The sequence below is a fragment of the Caretta caretta genome, chromosome 6 (assembly GCF_965140235.1).
Source record: "Caretta caretta isolate rCarCar2 chromosome 6, rCarCar1.hap1, whole genome shotgun sequence".
NCBI classification, from domain to species: domain Eukaryota; kingdom Metazoa; phylum Chordata; order Testudines; family Cheloniidae; genus Caretta; species Caretta caretta.
Genome location: NC_134211.1, coordinates 116623236 through 116642059, shown reverse-complemented (window position 1 = coordinate 116642059; position 18824 = coordinate 116623236). Strand labels below are relative to the sequence as shown.

Below are 18824 nucleotides of genomic sequence, written 5' to 3'. Positions count from 1 at the left end.
GGGAGTAAGGAAGTTGGAATCATGTTTGGCTAAGGGCAGGAATGGGAACAGGGACACAGGTGTCTGTGGTGTCAGAGCTGGGAAGGAGGATACTAAGGAAGGAAACTGGAATCATGCTTGCTGGAAGTTCACCCCAATAAACATCGAATTGTTTGCACCTTTGGACTTCGGGTATTGTTGCTCTCTGTTCATGCGAGAAGGACCAGGGAAGTAAGTGGGTGAAGGAATAAGCCCCCTAACAATGCACAGGGGCTTGTTGGGAAGTTATGGGTGCAGCGGTAATGGGACTCTGCAGGGGGGTCCAGATGAGGGTGTTGGGGCTTGGGGGGGTCTAGGTGTGGGGGGAACAGAGCTCAGTAGGGAGATCTGGGTGTGGGACAACCAGTGAGGAGCAGTCCAGATGCTGGGGGAGTGGGGCTCAGTGAGGTGGGCATCCAGGTGCAGCTAGTTGGGGCTTGGTGGGATCTGGGTGTGGGTGGCTTCATGGTGTGGTCCAGGTGCAGCAGAGTGGGGCTTATCGGGGAGGTTCTGAGTGCAGAGGGGTGAGGCTTGGCAGGAGGGTCTAGATGCACCAGGGTTGGTTGGGTGGATGGGGGAAGCAGCTTCTTGTACAGGGATCCCTCCGTCTGCAGCTGAGGAGCAATGGATACAGGAAGTGTGTGCGTGAAGGGAGTTTGCAGATCTTCCTGCAGCTGGGGGAGAAACCTGGGGGTGGGTCTGACCCAGTCCCGGATGCCATGCAGGGGAAGAGGAAGTCGCATCCTCCCTAGCCAAGCCAGGACTAGCAGCTGATCCCAGCACAGGATAGGAGCCACCAGCCAGGTCTTTCCTAGTCCTGCCCCTCAGTGATTTACCTCTCTGACAGCTACCCGGGCACCCAAAACAGACGGCTAGGGAGGGTTGCCTGGCTGCTTTTGTGGCTTCCCTGGCCGCTTTTGTGGCTTCCCTTTGCTTCCCCCTCAGAAAGTCATTTTTTCTGTAGGGAAGCAAAGAAATCTGTGGGGGACATGAATTCTGTGCCTGCGCAAGGGTGCAGCATTCCCCCAGGAGTAATTTATCCACAGCCCAGAGGCTGCAGTGGAGACCAGGACCGCCTTCTCTCTCACAGGCTCGGGCAGGCCTAGCCAGGCTGCATGGGTGCAGCAGCTACCGCCTGCGGCGAACGTGGCCCCCGATGGGGCCCGCCAGCAGCGTGGGTCACAACAACAGGATTGTTAATTGGCCAAAGAGGGGCGGGCGCTTGGCCCCGGGAGGCCTATGAGCCAGCGCAGCCGGCGGATCCCGCCCCCCTGTCCCTTGCCGGCGCGCGGGGGCGGGGGCGCCCGGCGGGCGCGGAAGCTCGGGCCACGTGGGTGCGGCGGGCGGGTGTCTGGGCTCGCGGGCGCAGCCACGCGCAATTGGAGCCTCGGGGAGCGCCGGGGCGGCGGGCGCGCGAGCAGTCACCATGGCCCCCGCGCAGGTCCTCTGCGGCAAAGCCGCCGCCGCGTACGTACCCCGGGGCCGGGGCCGGGGCCGGGGCGCGCGGGCCGCAAAGAGGCTGCGCCGGTGGCTGGCGGGCGGGCGAGCGGGGGGTTCCCGGCTGCAGCCTGGCAGCGCCCCTGGGGCCCGTCTGGGCGCGCCCGCGGCAGCCAGGCCAGCAGGGCGGTGCTCCCGCTCCGCCCGGCTCTCCCCGGGGGTGCGGCGCGGTGCGTCCCGCTGCCGCCGGCGGGGCGCCTGCCTGGGGAGCCGCCTGCGCGGGACGGGAGAGTGGCAGGGCGGGACCGAAACCCGCCCGTTCGCCTGGCCCGGGCCTGGGGAAACGGCCCCCGCAGGCGCTGTTACTTCGCCGGGTCTCCGCGCCCGGGCTGGAGCGGGGACCTCTGCACTGTTGTTTCCCGCCCCGGGGCCCAGCCTAAGTTGACCCCGGCTCTGAAACCGGCTTCCGCGTGTTTGGAGGGGTTTTTTTTGGGGGGGGGGCAGGCTGGGTTGGGGGTGGGGTATGCTTTGGAATCGTCCCACGAAGTGTGATGTACGAGGGCAAACACTATTACATGGTGGGCTTTTTTTGTTTTGTTTTGTTTGTAAATGTTGGCTAGTCTTGAGCCTTCCAGTGCCAGGATGGATCCCTGGGTAGACAGGATGGTTTCTGGTAAATCTCCCCCCCAGCCATTCACTTACCCACTTGTCCACTTGTCTGTCTCTCTTGGTGGCTGCTGCGCTGCAACCACTGCTTAAGTTAATCCTAACACGGTGACAGTCCCTGTGACCTTGTGCTCTTCTCCCCCCAAATGTTGGTTCCATCCGTCTGTTGCCTTTCGTGATGTATTTAGATTGCATGTGCTCTAGGGTGAGGACCATGTGCATATTACGTGTGTACAGTGCCTAGCACAATGGGGTCTAGAAGTGCTATTGCAATTCATGTAATAATCTTGATGGGTTCAACATGGTGTTGTCTAGTAGGGTCCATAGATTCATAAATAGTAATGCCAGAAGGGACTGATTTCTCATATAGCACAGTCCATAGCCCAAAATAATTCCTGGAGCATATCTTTTAAGAAAAATATTCCAATCTTTATTTAAAGATTGTCCCTGATGGAGAATCCATTATGACCTTTAGTAAATTGGCCCAGTGGTTAATGACTCTCACCTTTAAAAATGTACACCTTTTTTCCAATTTGAATTTGGCTAGCTTCAACTTCCAGGCATTGGATTGTGTTATACCTTTCTCTGGTAGACTGAAGTGTTATTTTTTTATTATTAAATATTTCCCCTGTAGGTATTTTACAGTCTGTAATCAAATTACCCCTTAACCTTCTCTTTATTAAGCTAAATAGATTAGCTCAGTGGTGTGAGCATTGGCCTGCTAAACCCAGGGTTGTGAGTTCAATCCTTGAGGGGGCTGTTAAGTTGATCTGGGGCAAAAAATGGGGATTGGTCCTGCTTTGAGCAGGGGGTTGGACTAGATGATCTCCTGATATTCTGTGATACAGATTGAGCTCCTTGAGCCTATCAGTGTGAGGCATGTGTTCTAAAACGTTAGTCATTCATGTGGCTCCTCTTCTCTAAACCTTCTCAAATGTATCACCATCCTTTTTGAATTGTGGGCACCAGAACTGGACTCAGTATTCCAGCAGCAGTCATACCAGTGCCAAATATAGAGGTAAAATAACCTGTCTACTCCTACTTGAGATTCCCCTGTTTATGCATCCCAGGATCACATTATCTCTTTTGGCCACAGCATCACACTGGGAGCTCAGCTTCAGTTGATTATCCACTATGACCACCATATCTTTTTCAGCGTCACTGCTTCCCAGGATAGAATCCCCCATCCTGTAGGTCTGGCCTACATTCTATGTTCCTAGATGTATGCATTTACCTGTATTAAAACACATTGTTTGCTTGTGCTCAGTTTACTAAGCAATCTAGATAGCTCTGAATCATTAATCAGTCTCTTCGTTATTTACCACTCCCCCAATTTTTTTGTCATCTGCAAACTTTATCAGTGTTGATTTAATGTTTTCTTTCAGGTTATTGATAAAAATGTTGAATAGGATAGGGCCAGGAACCACTCCCTGTGGGACCCCACTGGAAACACTTGCTCAATAATGATTCCCCGTTTACAGTTACGTTTTTGAGACCTATCAGTTAGCCAGTTTTTAATCCATTTAATGTATGCCATGTTGATTTTATATGGTTCTCATTTTTTAATCAAAATGTTTTGCGGTCGAAGACATTACAGAAGTTTAAGGACATTACATCAACACTTAGGCAGTTTCCACAGTATGCATCCGATGAAGTGAGCTGTAGCTCACGAAAGCTCATGCTCAAATAAATTGGTTAGTCTCTAAGGTGCCACAAGTACTCCTTTTCTTTTTGCGAATACAGACTAACACGGCTGTTACTCTGAAATACATCAACACTATTAATGTTGTCAACCAAACTTGTAATTTCATCAAAAAACATGGTTAGTTTGACAGGATCTATTTTCCATAAACCCATGCTGATACGCATTAATTGCATTAACAGCCTTTTAGTTTTTTATTAATCGAGTCCCATATCAACTGCTCCATTATCTTGCCCAGGTCATCCCATTTACCCTTTTTAAAAATTGGCGCATTAGCTTTCTTCCAGTCTTCTGGAATTTCCCCAGTGCTCTAAGACGTACTGAACAAAAAAAATCAACATTAATAAAAACTCTAGCGTGCAAGTTATTTTGGCCTTCTGATTTAAAGATATCTAACTTTAGTAGCTTCTGTTTAACATTCTCCAGAAATACTAGTAGAATATGATGAGACTTTATTTTCTGTTTTTTCCCCAAATATAGAACAGAAATATTTATTGAACACTTGTGCGTTTTTATTGATACATTCTACCATTTCCATATAGTAATGGGCCAATACCATTGTCAGGATTCTTTTTGGTCCCAATATATTTTAAAAACTCCTTCTTATGTCCTTAACGCATCTGATGGCCATAGATTTCTTCTTGTGTCCCTTGGCTTCCCTTATCAATTTTCTACCATTCCTAACATGGTTTATATTAAGTGCTATCAACTTCCCTTTTCTTCCATTTGTTGTTTGTTGTTTTTTTACAGCTGCCTTCACTTCCCCTCTAAATCGGGGTCACCTGTGTCAGCAAAGAAAAGCAGGGGTGGTTCTGTTAAATTGCTGCTGCTGGTGTTTGCTGTCAGTGAACAGCAGTAGCAAAAGAAGTCAAGGCACACTATAGATTTGCTCACCCCTTTCACTATTGTACTAACAACGCAATGGTCTGTGGGCAGGGAGAATGGAAAGTACTAAGACAGCATTGTACAGGGAAGAAAGGTTATTAAAGAATCTTTAGAAATATTCAAAAACAAGTCATTTCAAACTACTTAAATAACTGTTCTGTCTTCTAAAATCATTCTCTCTTTAATTTTGTATGCTTTCGTTCTCTATTACATCACTGGCCTAACATTACCCTAGTGGCATATAACTGACTGGCATTTGGTATCAGTCCTCATGCAGAGATAAATCATCTGCCTAAATGTTTGCAGTATGGTGAAATCCCTTCTTACTTTTAAAAATCCGTTCTCTGTCTCCTGCTAGGATCCTTTCTAGGTTTCAGTAGGTGGGAAATGAGGGTTTATGCAAGACTGTATGTTGTACCTTTAGTTTGCTTTCTTCTCATCTTTTTGTCATCTTATTGCTAAATATCCAAATGGAATGAAAGAGCTTAATGTTCTCCTTTGAAAGGCTTAGTACTAAATAGTGTCTAGTGTTTACCTCTTCAAAGTGCTGGACAAATATTAACCCTATTTTACAGTTGGGGAAACTAAGAGACAGATGTTGAAGTCAAAAGTTACCTCAGATCTGGGGTGAGACCTTGGGCCTGATTTTTCAGGGTGCTGAGCTGTGGCAGCTCCATTAACTGAAGTTGGGATTGTGAATGCTCAGCACTTCTGAAAATCAGGCCAAAAATGTCTCAAGCTGGACATCCAAAATCAGACACTACTTCAGTGGATGTGAGGGCCGTGTATCAAAGTGAGTTAGTGGCAGAGTTGGAACTCTCGAGTTCCAGTTTCTTAGTCTCTTGCACTGTCCATTACACCATGCTGTGTCATGGTTATGGCACTCTGAAAGTCAATGTTCTCAGAATTTTACACTTAATGACTGCAGAATCTACTGGTAAAACTGGGGAAGTTTGCATGTTGTTACTGCTGCAGACTTCTTCTCTTACCTTTGGCACAGAAACAGGTCCTGAATTGTAGCAGATCCTCATGGGCCATAGTTGTTGCAGATATAAACTGATTTATAGGTCTCTGAAAAAAGTGAAGTACTTAAAATAATTTTGCTGGTGTTTAGTTTGATAGCGTGAGTACTTTTTTGCCCTGTGTGCATTAATTAAAATGATCACAATAGAGTATTCATCTGGAAGATCAAACCTGCTAATTTTATTAGCAATATGTTTTACACTTGTCATTTACCTTAAGTTGATAAATCTACTAGAAAAACTTTGATTACTACATGTTATTTGTATTACAGTAGCAACTAGACTGAGATTGGGACCCCACTGTGCCACGTGTTGTCCAAAGACTCAGTAAGAGGCAGTTCCTTCCCTGAAGAGCTTACAATCTAAATAGAAAAATCAGACGAGTGGTAGAATTATTCCCATTTTACAGATGGTAAACAAAAGCATAGAAAGTCTAAATGACTTGCCAAAAGTTACACTGGAAATCTGTAGCAGAGCTGGGGATTTAATGTCAATCTCCTGAATCCCTGCCCAGTGCTTACCACAGACTCTACCCTCCCATCCTATGCCAAAAAAAGACCAGCAGCCCCTTTAGTCATAGCTCAAACTGTGTGCTCCTATAGTCCATTAGTTCGGTAAGACAGAATTGAGGGCTTTCATTGTGATGTATTGATCTCACTAACCACGTGGCTGCTATTGAATTCTTCTTTGTATTTTGCAATCAAAAGAGGCTGCTTTATATCACCTGCCTTTTGTTCTATTTTAATGCACAAGAGTAGCTATCTAAGAAAATAGGGTTACATCCTGTATCACAGTTCCACTCTAGCGTCAGAGGTGAGTGCTGACAGTTCAGAGGAGAGATGGTTAAAGTCCTGACTGTTCGCAGCAAATGACCAAGTCACTTATCCCAGCAGGGCCATCAGCAGTGGTTCACAGATGGTAAGGCCTGAAGGGACCATTAGATCTGATTTGACCTGTATATCGCAGGCCGTGGAATTTTATCTATTTACCCATTTACTTGAGCCCAGTATTTTGTGCTTGTCTACAGCATGACTTGTGTTTGGCTAGACTGTATTTTCCAGAAAGGAATCCAGTCTTGATTAGAAGTCATCAAGAGATGGAGAATATACCACTTCCCTTCATAATTTGTTCCAGTGGTTAATCACCCTTAGTACAGAGATAAGGAGGGTAAGGTAATGTATTTTATTGGACAAACTTCAAAAGATATTACCTCACCTACCTGGGATCAATACGGCTACAACACTGTCAGTCACTCTTACTGTTTATTTAAAAACAAAGTGTCTTTTATTTATTTTGTCTAGGTTTAAGCTACATGTATATGAGGCAACTAGTCCTCTTAACCAGCCTGGGAAAAGAATGAAAAGAGCAAATTATCCTGCCACACTTTATAAATGGGCTTCCAGCCTAATTGATTTTCCAGGAGCAGTATGGAAATAATTGCAGTTGTACATGCAAATATCTCTCCTGCCTCCCAATTCCCCTGCTCCTGTCATGAGTTTGGTCAAATGTAGCAAAACCAGTAGAGTACATTCCAGGATGGAAGGAACCAGATTTTAGCTAGAATTTTTCAAATGAAGGAGATTGAGGGAAGTGGCTCCATATCTTTTAACGTTCTCTTTCTCCTCTGGATCCTATAGAGAAATGTTATATCAAAGAATTCTGATCACCTTTGAGATGGGACAAAGTTCAGGAATAAAAGTGTCTTGAGGCAATCAAACATGTAATCTCAGGTCCAGTAAAGGTCTGTCAATAGAAGAAGGTGTGTGCGTGTGTGTTTTTCCAGGAATTTTTACAAGAGGCACTGATTGTTTATGTATAGGGAACTTGCTTCTACCACAGCTTGCAAAGTCAGGATTGTGTATGGTGGTGTGCATGTGGTAATCACTTAGTTTTTGTAATGTCATGGCTTTAACCTTTTATCAGGGAAAGAGTCTATTTGGAGGTCAGTCAAATATTTACAGACTAGGAGAGTCGGATGACAGCTACACAATTCTTTCTTTTTTTTAATGGAAGTTCCTAAGTACAGTAAATGTGAAAAAGGTGAGCTGAAAGTTAAAAGGACACAACTGTGTTGTAACTGTTTAGTTCCACCTGCGGAGACATGTCTATGCTGTGGATGAAATGCTGGCCAGATTGGCAAAATTCCCATTTAGTTCAGGGGGGGCAGGATTTCACTCTGGGTATTACTGATTGTTTTTGTTCTTTATTAAACACTGTGCTTTAGTCTTGTCTTTGTAGGGTACGACCAGGTAAGCAGATGGCATCTAAGGTGTGTTAGCACTGTCATTTTTATAATATGGACAGGCCCCAAATATTTCAGGGGGTTGGGTGTCTGTCTTTTGGCTTTTGCATCTTGCTGTCTACCTCCGTTTTCCTCAGGTTTTTGATACTTGTTGTCTTGTTTCCGCAGCAGAAAGCCCTCGTTGAAGGAATGTGGTTCCTGACCCCTCTCCTGTGGTATAGAAATCATCTTGAAATTAGTTTGATTTCTCAGCCTTTTCAACCCAGTACATGAACTTCCCTTCTAAGGTGCCATTTAGCCCATAGAGTTAAAATCTTTCACGCTTCCTGTGGTGGGACAGATTAAATCAGTTATGGTTCCATAGTCCAGCAGAAAACCTTGCACAGCACAACTATGATTGGAGCCAGTCTCAATTATGACAGGTTTCAGAGTAACAATTAGTCTCAGTTATAACATCTGAAGACATTCAAGGCCATGTCTGCATTCAAAGGCTTGCTATACTGGAAAACCCTCTTAATGTTGATGCAGCTTTACTGGCAAAAATGTCCTTTTGGTGGTATAACTTATACTAGTTCCCTGAGCAAAATAAGGTATACAGGCAATTTAACTACTTTGCTGGTATATTTGAGTCTACCCTAGGATTTTTGCCAGCGTGGATGTGCCGGCAAAAAATCGCACTCCTAACCAACATTGCTGTGGTGGCAAACCTTTTTAAACATAGACCGGGCCAAAGGCTATGCTCTAAACTGAACAGTAGTCAGGCCTTTTAGAAGTGAACAGCCTTCTCCTGTAAAGTAGCTGTCTGCTTCCAGGGAGGAGAGACTAAGTGACATGTCCAAGATCACATAGTGAATCGGGTAGAGCTGAGGCTATCCTCCTCCTTCTAGTCCCAGGCTCTGTCCCCTTGGTTAGTGCTCTCCCTCTGTCTGAGAACTGACTTAGGCCCGGTCTACACTTAAAAATTAGCTTGACCTAGCTACATCACTGAGGGCTGTGGACAATTTGTGCTGTAGTTAGGTCGATGGAAGAATGTTTGGAGAGGTAGATTATCTACCTCAAGGGAAAACCTCTTCTATTGACGTAGGAAGCGCGTACAGTATGGCAGAAAGCGGCACACCATAGCTGTGCTGCTGTAGCAGCTGTAGTGTGGACGTACCTTTATAGCCCTTCACAAATTTCAGAGATCAAGGACTTCCCAGTCCTCACAACAATCCTATGAAGTAGGAAGTCATGGCATCGTTATTTTACAAAATGTAACACTTGTTTATATTTTATTATTTCTTTGGCTTTATCTGCTCAAATGCAAGAGAGATGCACTGCAGGATGGAGAGGAGACATGCCCATCACAACATGAAAAACGTCCACAGCAAATGCCAATTGTGAAACTAGCTGAGATTAGCACAGCATAGCAAAACAAACTGTGTACTCTATCCTCCCCAAATACCATCCCTCAATCAGTACCATTCCCCAAAAGCCAGGGCACCCTGAAACTCCACAATCTAGGACAATTTCTGACCTGAGGGAAGCAAGTTCCACACAGAGGATGCCTTCCAGCATCGGCCTTTTTTATATTGAGGCAGGGAGCTCTAGCCTGAGTGCCTCCACTGATCGCACCTGGTGCAGTATGGCCTGGTGTGATGGTCTCTTAGCTAGGCAGGACACAGATCAGTTAGGGTTTTACAGGTAAAAATCAACGTCTAAAATTCCTCCTGGAAACCCACAGGCAGCCAGTGCAGATCACAAAGCACCAGTGCAATGTGCTTGCCTGGGGATGCCCTGTGTAATAAGCAGGCTTCTCCATTCTGCACCGGTTTCAGCACTCAGATTCATTTAAGAGCTAACCCCAAGCACAGAGCACTTTGCAGCAGTCAGATCTTGAGGTGACACAGATGTGAATCACCATTATGAGATGCGCATCCAAAAGAAAAAGTTTCAATCTCCTGGCCAGACAGAATGAAACAGAAGCCTTCCCAGCCAGTTCTGAAACCTGTAATTGGGGAATCCAATCAGATCCCCAGTTAATGAACAAAAACTCTCAATTAGAGGGGGGAGGCATCTTCCGGAGGATTGGGTGGGGAAACAGCAACAGCACCTAATCTGTCTGGGCGGGGCCTTAGCTGTCTTGCTGTCATACATATGCCAATTTTCACACAAACACCAGGAAAGGTGCTTAACTGTGTTAACTCAGTGCTGTATGTTTGTCTCTTTCAACTCAGATATCAGAATCTTGATGATCCTGTAACCTCTGCTCCCTCACTACCTAGCCTAGCTACAGGTATCATGTGGTGATGTGGGATTTGTATGAGCATCTCCTAATTTTAGTGAATTATTTTCCTTCCCTCCAAAAGATTTTTAAAAGCGCTCTTATCCATTCCCCTTGGTTTTTCTGGCAGTCACTTCAGTGCGGGGGAGTGTAGTTTATAAACTGAAGTCACATAACTTTGGAGCTGAGTACTTTGAGCATATATTCTTAGGGCCACATCCTGTCCTTGACTTGTGTGTGCCCTTGGCACACGCAGTATGTGAGTGAGCTTGTATGGATGTCGTATATGGCTCTTAATGCCAGAGAAGTAAAGCTACTGCAGAATATCTCTAGTTCAAAGTGAACTGCAGTGTCTTGGTCTTTGTTTTTAAAAGCAAAATAATTCCACATAAATAATAATATATTTCAAAACAGAGCCCTCAGTTGATAAGAGCTGTTTTTTTCCAAATATTTTTTTTAAATGTATTTATTTGTAATTAAGTCTGTAGATTTAAACATCCAAAAATTTCTTACAGCTGATCCTTATTATAGTTTTCTTTCTTAAATAAACTTCAGTATGTGTGGCTTTTACTTTTGCTTGCAACCGAAACAATGTAGTTGCTTTTTAGCAAACGCTAGATGGCCTTCTAACAAATGACTTTTTTTTTTTGGTGTGTGTGTGTGTGTGCTTAGAGAGCAGTAGGAACTCGCGCTCCATTGAGTTTTCTCATGTTACTTTCTTGCTGTAGAGGAAAACTGAGCTAATCTTTATTTTTTTTAATGAATGCAGTATGAGTTGAGGTAAGCCGTGGCTCCTGATTCTGTATTAAATGAATGAATACCACAATATTCTGAAATCCTCTTGTTAAGAAGGTAGAGGGAAACAAAGTTTTCAGTGAGAGTTGGATTGGGTCTTAACTTTACAAAGTTGACATATCTGCACTGAAGACTTCTAAAGTACCGTATACTTTACAGTTTAGATCTTGTTTCTGCACATGCTTAAGCATGTGCTTAACTGTATGTATGAGTAATCCAATTTGGGTGACTTGGATGCGCAAAATTAAGCTCTTGAGTTTTTGCAGGATCAGGACCCTAGCTGTTTGCCAGTGCAGTAATTTACCACATCCTGTGTTAGCTTCATGACTCTCAGAGCATTTTGGGGTTCATCGGCATCGTACAAAAACTTTGTTTCCAACAAAAGTAATCTCAGGGGTGTTTCCTTTAACAAGCATGTATCTTTAAAATACTTTCGTATTTATCAGTAGTAAGATGATTATGCAATATTTAGCTGCTTTATAAAGATAAGATGAGATTATAATAAAGCATAGCTCTTATATAGCATTTTTTTTATCAGTAGGTCTCAAAGCACTTAAAGGGGGTCCAGGTTTTTATCCAGCTGGGGAAACTGAGGTACAGAGTGGTGAAGTGACTTGCCCAAGGTCACTGACCAGGCCTGTGCTTAAGCCAGGAATAGAACCCAGGTCTCCTGAAAGTCCCAGTCCAGTGGGGATGAATGTTTGTTTTGATTTTCTTAGGATTTTATATTGCCACCTATCACGAGGATCTGAGTGACTCTGAAGCTCAGCCTTTCCAAAATCACCTTTTCAGTCTGTGGACACAACTTATGGTACCTTGATCTCAGGGCACCCACGATCAGGTGAACAGGCATCTAAATAAGTACAATTTCAAGTGTAATTAACTGTGCCAGCAGAATTTTTATTACTGTGATAGCACCTAGAGACCAGGGCCCAGTTGTGCTAGGCACTGTCCTGGCATAAAAAAGACAGTGCCTGCCCCAAAGAGCCTACAGTCTCAGTGTACATATAGGCAACAGGGGGCTCAAACAGATGAAGCACAAGGAAATCAATGATACTGATCAGCCTGAAAAACTGCCACAGCAGACCAGTACCTAACCATTGCTGAGTGTTTTGTAAGCATCACAGTTGGTAGTGGAGGCTGTGTTGAGACCTGCATGAAAGCCAGGACCTAAACAATTATTTTAAAAGTGGGATGAAAACAAAACTCTTCTACTAGAGTCTCCTGTTGTTTACTCCTTCTCATAACACAAGAACTAGGGGCCACCAAATGAAATTAATAGGCAGCAGGTTTAAAACAACAAAAGGAAGTATTTTTTCACACAATGCACAGTCAACCTGTGGAACTCCTTGCCAGAGGATGTTGTGAAGGCCAAGACTATAACGGGTCAAAAAAGAAATAGATAAATTCATGGAGGATAGATCCATCAATGGCTATTAGCCAGGAGGACCAGGGATGGTGTCCCTAGCCTCTGTTTGCCAGAAGCTGGGAATGGGCGAAGGGATGGATCACTTGATGATTATCTGTTCTGTTCTGTACTTCTGGGGAACTTGGCATTGGCCACTGTCGGAAGACCAGATGCTGGGCTAGATGGAGCTTTGGTCTGACCCAGTATGGCCATTCTTATGTACTTAAATTCAGCCAGACCCTTGGGTGCACCTGTGCTCCTGCAACTTTTCCACTCTCTGCTTGATCTCAGAGGCAGCATCAAGCTGGTTTGTTCCCCTCCAGTGCAAGTTAGAGCTGCCTCAAGGGTGGTTCCAACAAGCCCAAGTTGCAGGAGGGCAGTGTGCTCTGATCATGTCCTTTCTTGCCTCTGGCCTCCCTGGGGTTAGTGCTGGCTCCACTGGCTTTACATCACCCTGGAATTCCCTTCTGCAGCAGGAATCCCGTGCTGCCATACTGGGGGAGCTCCTTTCCATTTCTGCCGTGGGAGTGGGGCATTGGAGCTGGAGCTGTGGCTCAGGCTCTGGCCCTGCATGATCACATGTCTAAGACTTAGCAGGGTTCCTGTTAATGGTGACCTTGTCCCTGATTATTTTATTTAGTGTTTTTCCTTGTAACACCTATCACCATGGCATCTGAGCACTTAACAGACATAAACTGACGCTCACAAGATCCCTGTCAGCTAGGGAAGTGCTGGCACTAGTTTGGGAACTGCAGCAGCATTCTTCTGTCCAGTATCGTATCCATGGCTGTAGACACATATATAATGGAGTTCTGTGTGTTTCACCCATCAGATGTTTGGCACCCACACAGACCTCCCTCATGGGAAAACTGTGGGTCGATCATAAACGTATACTCGGTGAGAAGTAGGTAGTAGGCAGGCCTAGCAAAACCCTGAGTGTACCACCAGTAAACTGAAACCTTATATCTTTTGCCCAGCATCTGGATGAAGGACTAAAATCTTAGGCCATGAAGTTTATTGTTGGTCTTGGTAGCTGAATAACTGCCTTGGTAGTCATGAGTAACTGGGGTGCTCATCCTATTACCAGTAGCTGTTCACTTAAGCCAGATGCTCACCTAATTCCCATCGATTTCTGTCGAAGTTAGTTACCTGAATACCTTTGAGGGTCTGGGCCTTAGAAACCTCCTTCTATTTTGACTTGCTTTAGACTATTCTGATCATTCTCTCCCATGAAACTGGTTGGTAAGGTACTGAATAGAGCGGGCTGCAGACAGGTGTGGTCGTACATTTTGGGATTGGGAATCAACACACCCTGGTGACTGTCTGGAATTTCAATTCCATGCTTTAAACCTTTTTATTTTTCCTGTGTCTCTTGAGTGCCATGCAACTGCTGTGAGGATGAGAGAACTTGGAAGTATAGGGTGGGATTTTCAAAAGCCCAATTTCTTGGTTAATTTCTGTTTTTCCCCTCCCATCCCAGGCAAATGAGAGAGAGACTGAAGACTCAAGTTGCTCAGATGAAGGAGAGAGTCCCTGGATTCAGACCAGGGCTTGCAATTTTGCAGGTATTGTTGCCTTCTTTAAAAACAAAAAAAAAATGAAAAAGCCGTTCTGCTCTGTAATGCTAATTGTAAGACCATGGAAAACTGATTGTCTTCATCTGAAATGACTCAGCAAAATAATGCTTTAAAACAAAAATTCCTACTGAACACAGTGTAGCAATGTGATTATCTGTGTGTCTGTTACTGGGGTCCAGGAAAAGTCACGCCCCCTCTCCCCGAACCTGTCTGACCTTCCCCTCAATCTGGTTTGATTTGTTTTCATTCTTCTTCTTTTAATGTGAAAACACTTCACAAGTATAGACTGCTACACAAATCCTGTATTATCTACTAACAGCAAACCTCACTAGTAGACTCTGTTTCACGTCTTTTTACCTTATATGACCGCAAGATATACCTGCTTTTGTAATTCCCACAAACATAGGTTGTTGCATCAGAAATCAACTTAATGATGTGATGATTAGGGTGATTGACTCAGTTCTTGCTGCTAGGGAATGTGAAAGAGAATCTAACATGAAAAAGTTTAGTTACTGTGAATGTAACAAAACTCTGCGAGCTGTAGTCTGGCTTTTCCATGGCACCCATCCAAACATAAAAGCCATCCTGCAAGCCCAAATGGGAATATTAGCATGAGTAAAAGTGCAGGCCTATACATTTGGCAGAATGCAGCGTCTTCGGTGCTGTTGTGAAAAATAGAAGTTATCTGGTCAGAAGCATTTTTCAATCTCAAATTGAGTAGGTGTAAAGAGCAGCTGTCATGTCACAGGAATGAATGCTGTGGGTGGAGAGAATTTATGGGATTTGAAATGAATGTTTACAGAAGTGGTCTCTGTCCTTGTCCACCCTCATTTATCTGTCTATTAGAAACATAGAATATCAGGGTTGGAAGGGACCTCAGGATGTCATCTGTCCAACCTCCTGCTCAAAGCAGGACCAATCCCCAACTAAATCATCCCAGGCAGGGCTTTGTCAAGCCTGACCTTAAAAACCTCTAAGGAAGGAGATTCTATCACCTCCCTAAGTAACCCATTCCAGTGCTTCACCACCCTCCTAGTGAAAAAGTTTTTCCTAATATCCAACCCTCCCCCACTGCAACTTGAGACCATTACTCCTTGTTCTGTCATCTGGTACCACTGAAAACATTAGATCCATCCTCTTTGGAACCCCCTTTCAGGTAGTTTGAAAGCAGCTATCAAATCCCCTCATTCTTCTCTTCTGCAGACTAAATAATCCCAGTTCCCTCAGCCTCTCCTCATCAGTCATGTGCTCCAGCCCCCTAATCATTTTTGTTGCCCTCCGCTGGACGCTTTCCAGTTTTTCCACATCCTTCTTGTAGTTTTGGGCCCAAAACTGGACACGCTATTCCAGATGAGGCCTCACCAATGCCGAATAGAGGGGAATGATCACGTCCCTCGATCCCCTGGCAATGCTCCTACTTATACAGCCCAAAATGCCGTTAGCCTTCTTGGCAACAAGGGCACTCTGTTGACTCATATCCATCTTCTCGTCACTGGAACCCCTATGTCCTTTTCTGCAGAACTGCTGCCTAGCCACTCTGTCCCGAGTCTGTAGCAGGGCATGGGATTCTTCTGTCCTAAGTGCAGGACTCTGCACCTGTCCTTGTTGAACCTCCTCAGATTTCTTTTGGCCCAATCCTCTAATTTGTCTAGGTCCCTCTGTATCCTATCCCTACCCTCCAGTGTATCTACCATTCCTCCCAGTTTAGTGTCGTCTGCAAACTTGCTGAGGGTGCAGTATAAAGCCCTGCTGAGGGTACAATATAAAGCCCTACTGAGGGTGGCTGAATTATCTGCCTCTCTATCTTTATCTATCAACCAAAATACAAAACTCTTCACCAGCTGGGGCACAAAAGTAGCTGACCGCTGTACACTGCAATCACCTGGCTTCATTTAACATTCTGACACTTTCATTTTGGCTGTTCCAGACCGGAGGATTGAAGCAGCATTATACAAAACCACTTGTTAATTTGAAAGCTATTTATCAGGCTCACTCGCCAGAAGAACATCCACAAAACATCTGGAAGACTTAAATTCATTCTTCAGATTATTAGCAGCTTGGATAGCATCAGCTAGTATTATTGCACTGCATAGCACAATGGTAGACTAGCCTTGTCCATGGTGTGCATGGTAAGAAATTGCAGGCCATGGTGTTTTCTAATCTTGCCGGTAATTTGCTACTGGAATAGCTTGCAGTTTCTACATCTGAATGAAGTAGGGCTTTATATTTTTTTAGCAGCTTAGCCAGGAGAAGAGCCTCTTTGTTGTACACAGGATAATTATCTATTTCTTCAATCAGCTGATAAAATGCAGTGTCCTAAGATGACTGTATTGTTGGAGTGTAACTAGATGGTTTTGCTTTATTTGTTTTGCTCGAGTAGGAAGAAATGCATGTTGAGTGGTAAACTGCATCCTTACCAGTCAAGCCTTCCACAGATGTCCTGCGCAACATGTCGTCATCTCCTTGTTGAAGTGCTGCATCTCTTAGATTGGTTGCTTACTCAAATGTTTCTATTTTAAGAAGTGTCGTCTTGTATTTTGTGTGTGTTTTCTCTCAAGGAAACACTACAACAGGACTGATAGTTGGAGGACATGTTTGCTCTGGTGGCTATAGAAGCAGTGACCATAGAATCATAGAATATCAGGGTTGGAAGGGACCTCAGGAGGTCATCTAGTCCAACCCCCTGCTCAAAAGCAGGACCCATCCCCAATTAAATCATCCCAGCCAGGGCTTTGTCAAGCCTGACCTTAAAAACTTCTAAGGAAGGAGATTCCACCACCTCTCTAGGCAACGCATTCCAGTGTTTCACCACCCTCCTAGTGAAAAAGTTTTTCCTAATATCCAACCTAAACCTCCCCCACTGCAACTTGAGACCATTACTCCTTGTCCTGTCCTCTTCTACCATTGAGAATAGTCTAGAACCATCCTCTCTGGAACCACCTCTCAGGTAGTTGAAAGCAGCTATCAAATCCCCCCTCATTCTTCTCTTCTGCAGACTAAACAATCCCAGTTCCCTCAGCCTCTCCTCATAAGTCATGTGTTCCAGACCCCTAATCATTTTTGTTGCCCTTCGCTGGACTCTTTCCAATTTATCCACATCCTTCTTGTAGTGTGGGGCCCAAAACTGGACACAGTACTCCAGATGAGGCCTCACCAATGTCGAATAGAGGGGGACGATCACGTCCCTCGATCTGCTCGCTATGCCCCTACTTATACATCCCAAAATGCCATTGGCCTTCTTGGCAACAAGGGCACACTGCTGACTCATATCCAGCTTCTCATCCACTGTCACCCCTAGGTCCTTTTCCGCAGAACTGCTGCCTAGCCATTCGGCCCCTAGTCTGTAGCGGTGCATTGGATTCTTCCGTCCTAAGTGCAGGACCCTGCACTTATCCTTATTGAACCTCATCAGATTTCTTTTGGCCCAATCCTCCAATTTGTCTAGGTGCGCTCTGATCAGCTTCAGAGTCTGTTTTGTTTTCTTGGGTTCAGCACAACTGAGACATGTGCCAAATTCATATTGTGTATTTTTGAAAGTAACTCCTATATTAGGGTGCTGATGCCCCATCATCTAAACTAGAAAACTCATTCAGTAGCCATCAGTACAGTTCATCCCCCCCATGCCTTCTGCTACCAGCATCACAGACGTCTGTCCAGTTCTGGTGGCTTTTGACAGTTTTGCATTCTTTTGAATTTATTGACAAATCACACATTTTTTCACCTTTTTTTGTGTGGAGAGTCTTTTTCTTTTTGATGTGAGCCTTAAGGGGCTTGAATCCTCCATGTCTTCATATACTCTAGCTTCTCTGTAGAGGTAAAATCCCCAAGTATATTGTTAGCATTACTACCACCATTTTTCATTTTGTACAAGTATAAGACTTGTGCTAAATCAGATACAAATTAGAGCTATATGTTAGTATCAAAAATGCCATTTTTGTTTAGTGAGCACTTTAATGGAAGCCCAATATGAAGCTGTGTATTGTAATTTCTAACACTAATACTGACCTGTGGATAAGTGACGCTAATTAAAAAACTAGTTTTATACTCTTTCAAAGGCTAGTACTTTATGCATAGGCAATTACAAATTAAAACCAAATACCAGGCAGATTAGCTGCTATGTTGTGTGTACAAAAGCTTACAAATGGAGACGCATAACCAGGAATTCACGTACCTTTCTGTCTACCCACTATGCAGTACAAACGGTGGGCATGCAATCTACTGCTGTTGGTGCACAGTCTTCGGAGTGAGACTGATCTAGTCAGCAAATTTCAATTGAAAATATAGAAAACTATTATCCCTAGTGAGATACTTGGACAGCTAAGGTTACGTGATGTGAAGACATGTCATCTTAACATATTGCAAAATGTTGATATTTGCCATTTTTGCCACATGCTAAACAGCGTCGTCATTTCTGGGGGGAAAAAAAGCTTGCCTATGCAATGCCAATAAAAGTCTTTTAATACATTGTCATTTGATAGCTCTGAGCAATAAACACCATGTTAAGGTGTTGAAATTAATGTAAACATAAAAATCTGTAGTCAGTAATGTTGCAGTGTGTTTGAAACTGCAAAAAATTATCCTTTATTTTGGGGAGCATTGTTTCACTTTGTCTACAGGTTTAGGGCACCATTTGACAGCTCCACATCGTATCTCATCTAAACATACATAAAGTAAGCTTTCAAATGATATGTGATATGGGTGTGTGTAGAGTGGGTACATTAAACTCTGAAAATATGGCCCTTTATGGAGAATTGCCACACGTCTGTTAGTGCAGAATTCCCCTCTGATGTACCTCAACCCTACATTGTC

General features: G+C 44.2%; 1 protein-coding gene across 2 annotated transcripts in view; it reads left to right on the top strand.

Annotated features, from left to right (window-relative positions):
* The first annotated feature begins 1329 nt into the window (after positions 1-1329).
* Positions 1330-18824, top strand: part of MTHFD1 (methylenetetrahydrofolate dehydrogenase, cyclohydrolase and formyltetrahydrofolate synthetase 1) — a 70481-nt gene continuing 52986 nt past the window's right edge. Inside the window, exons 1-2 of one of the 2 annotated variants that reach the window (XM_048853596.2) lie at positions 1330-1485; positions 13919-14003. In XM_048853596.2, the coding sequence (XP_048709553.2) occupies positions 1445-1485; positions 13919-14003 (126 nt within the window). In that variant the 5' untranslated portion in view covers positions 1330-1444. Of the gene's footprint in view, positions 1486-11786; positions 11872-13918; positions 14004-18824 lie in introns of those variants that run through there. The other variant, XM_048853597.2, reaches the window with a different exon arrangement.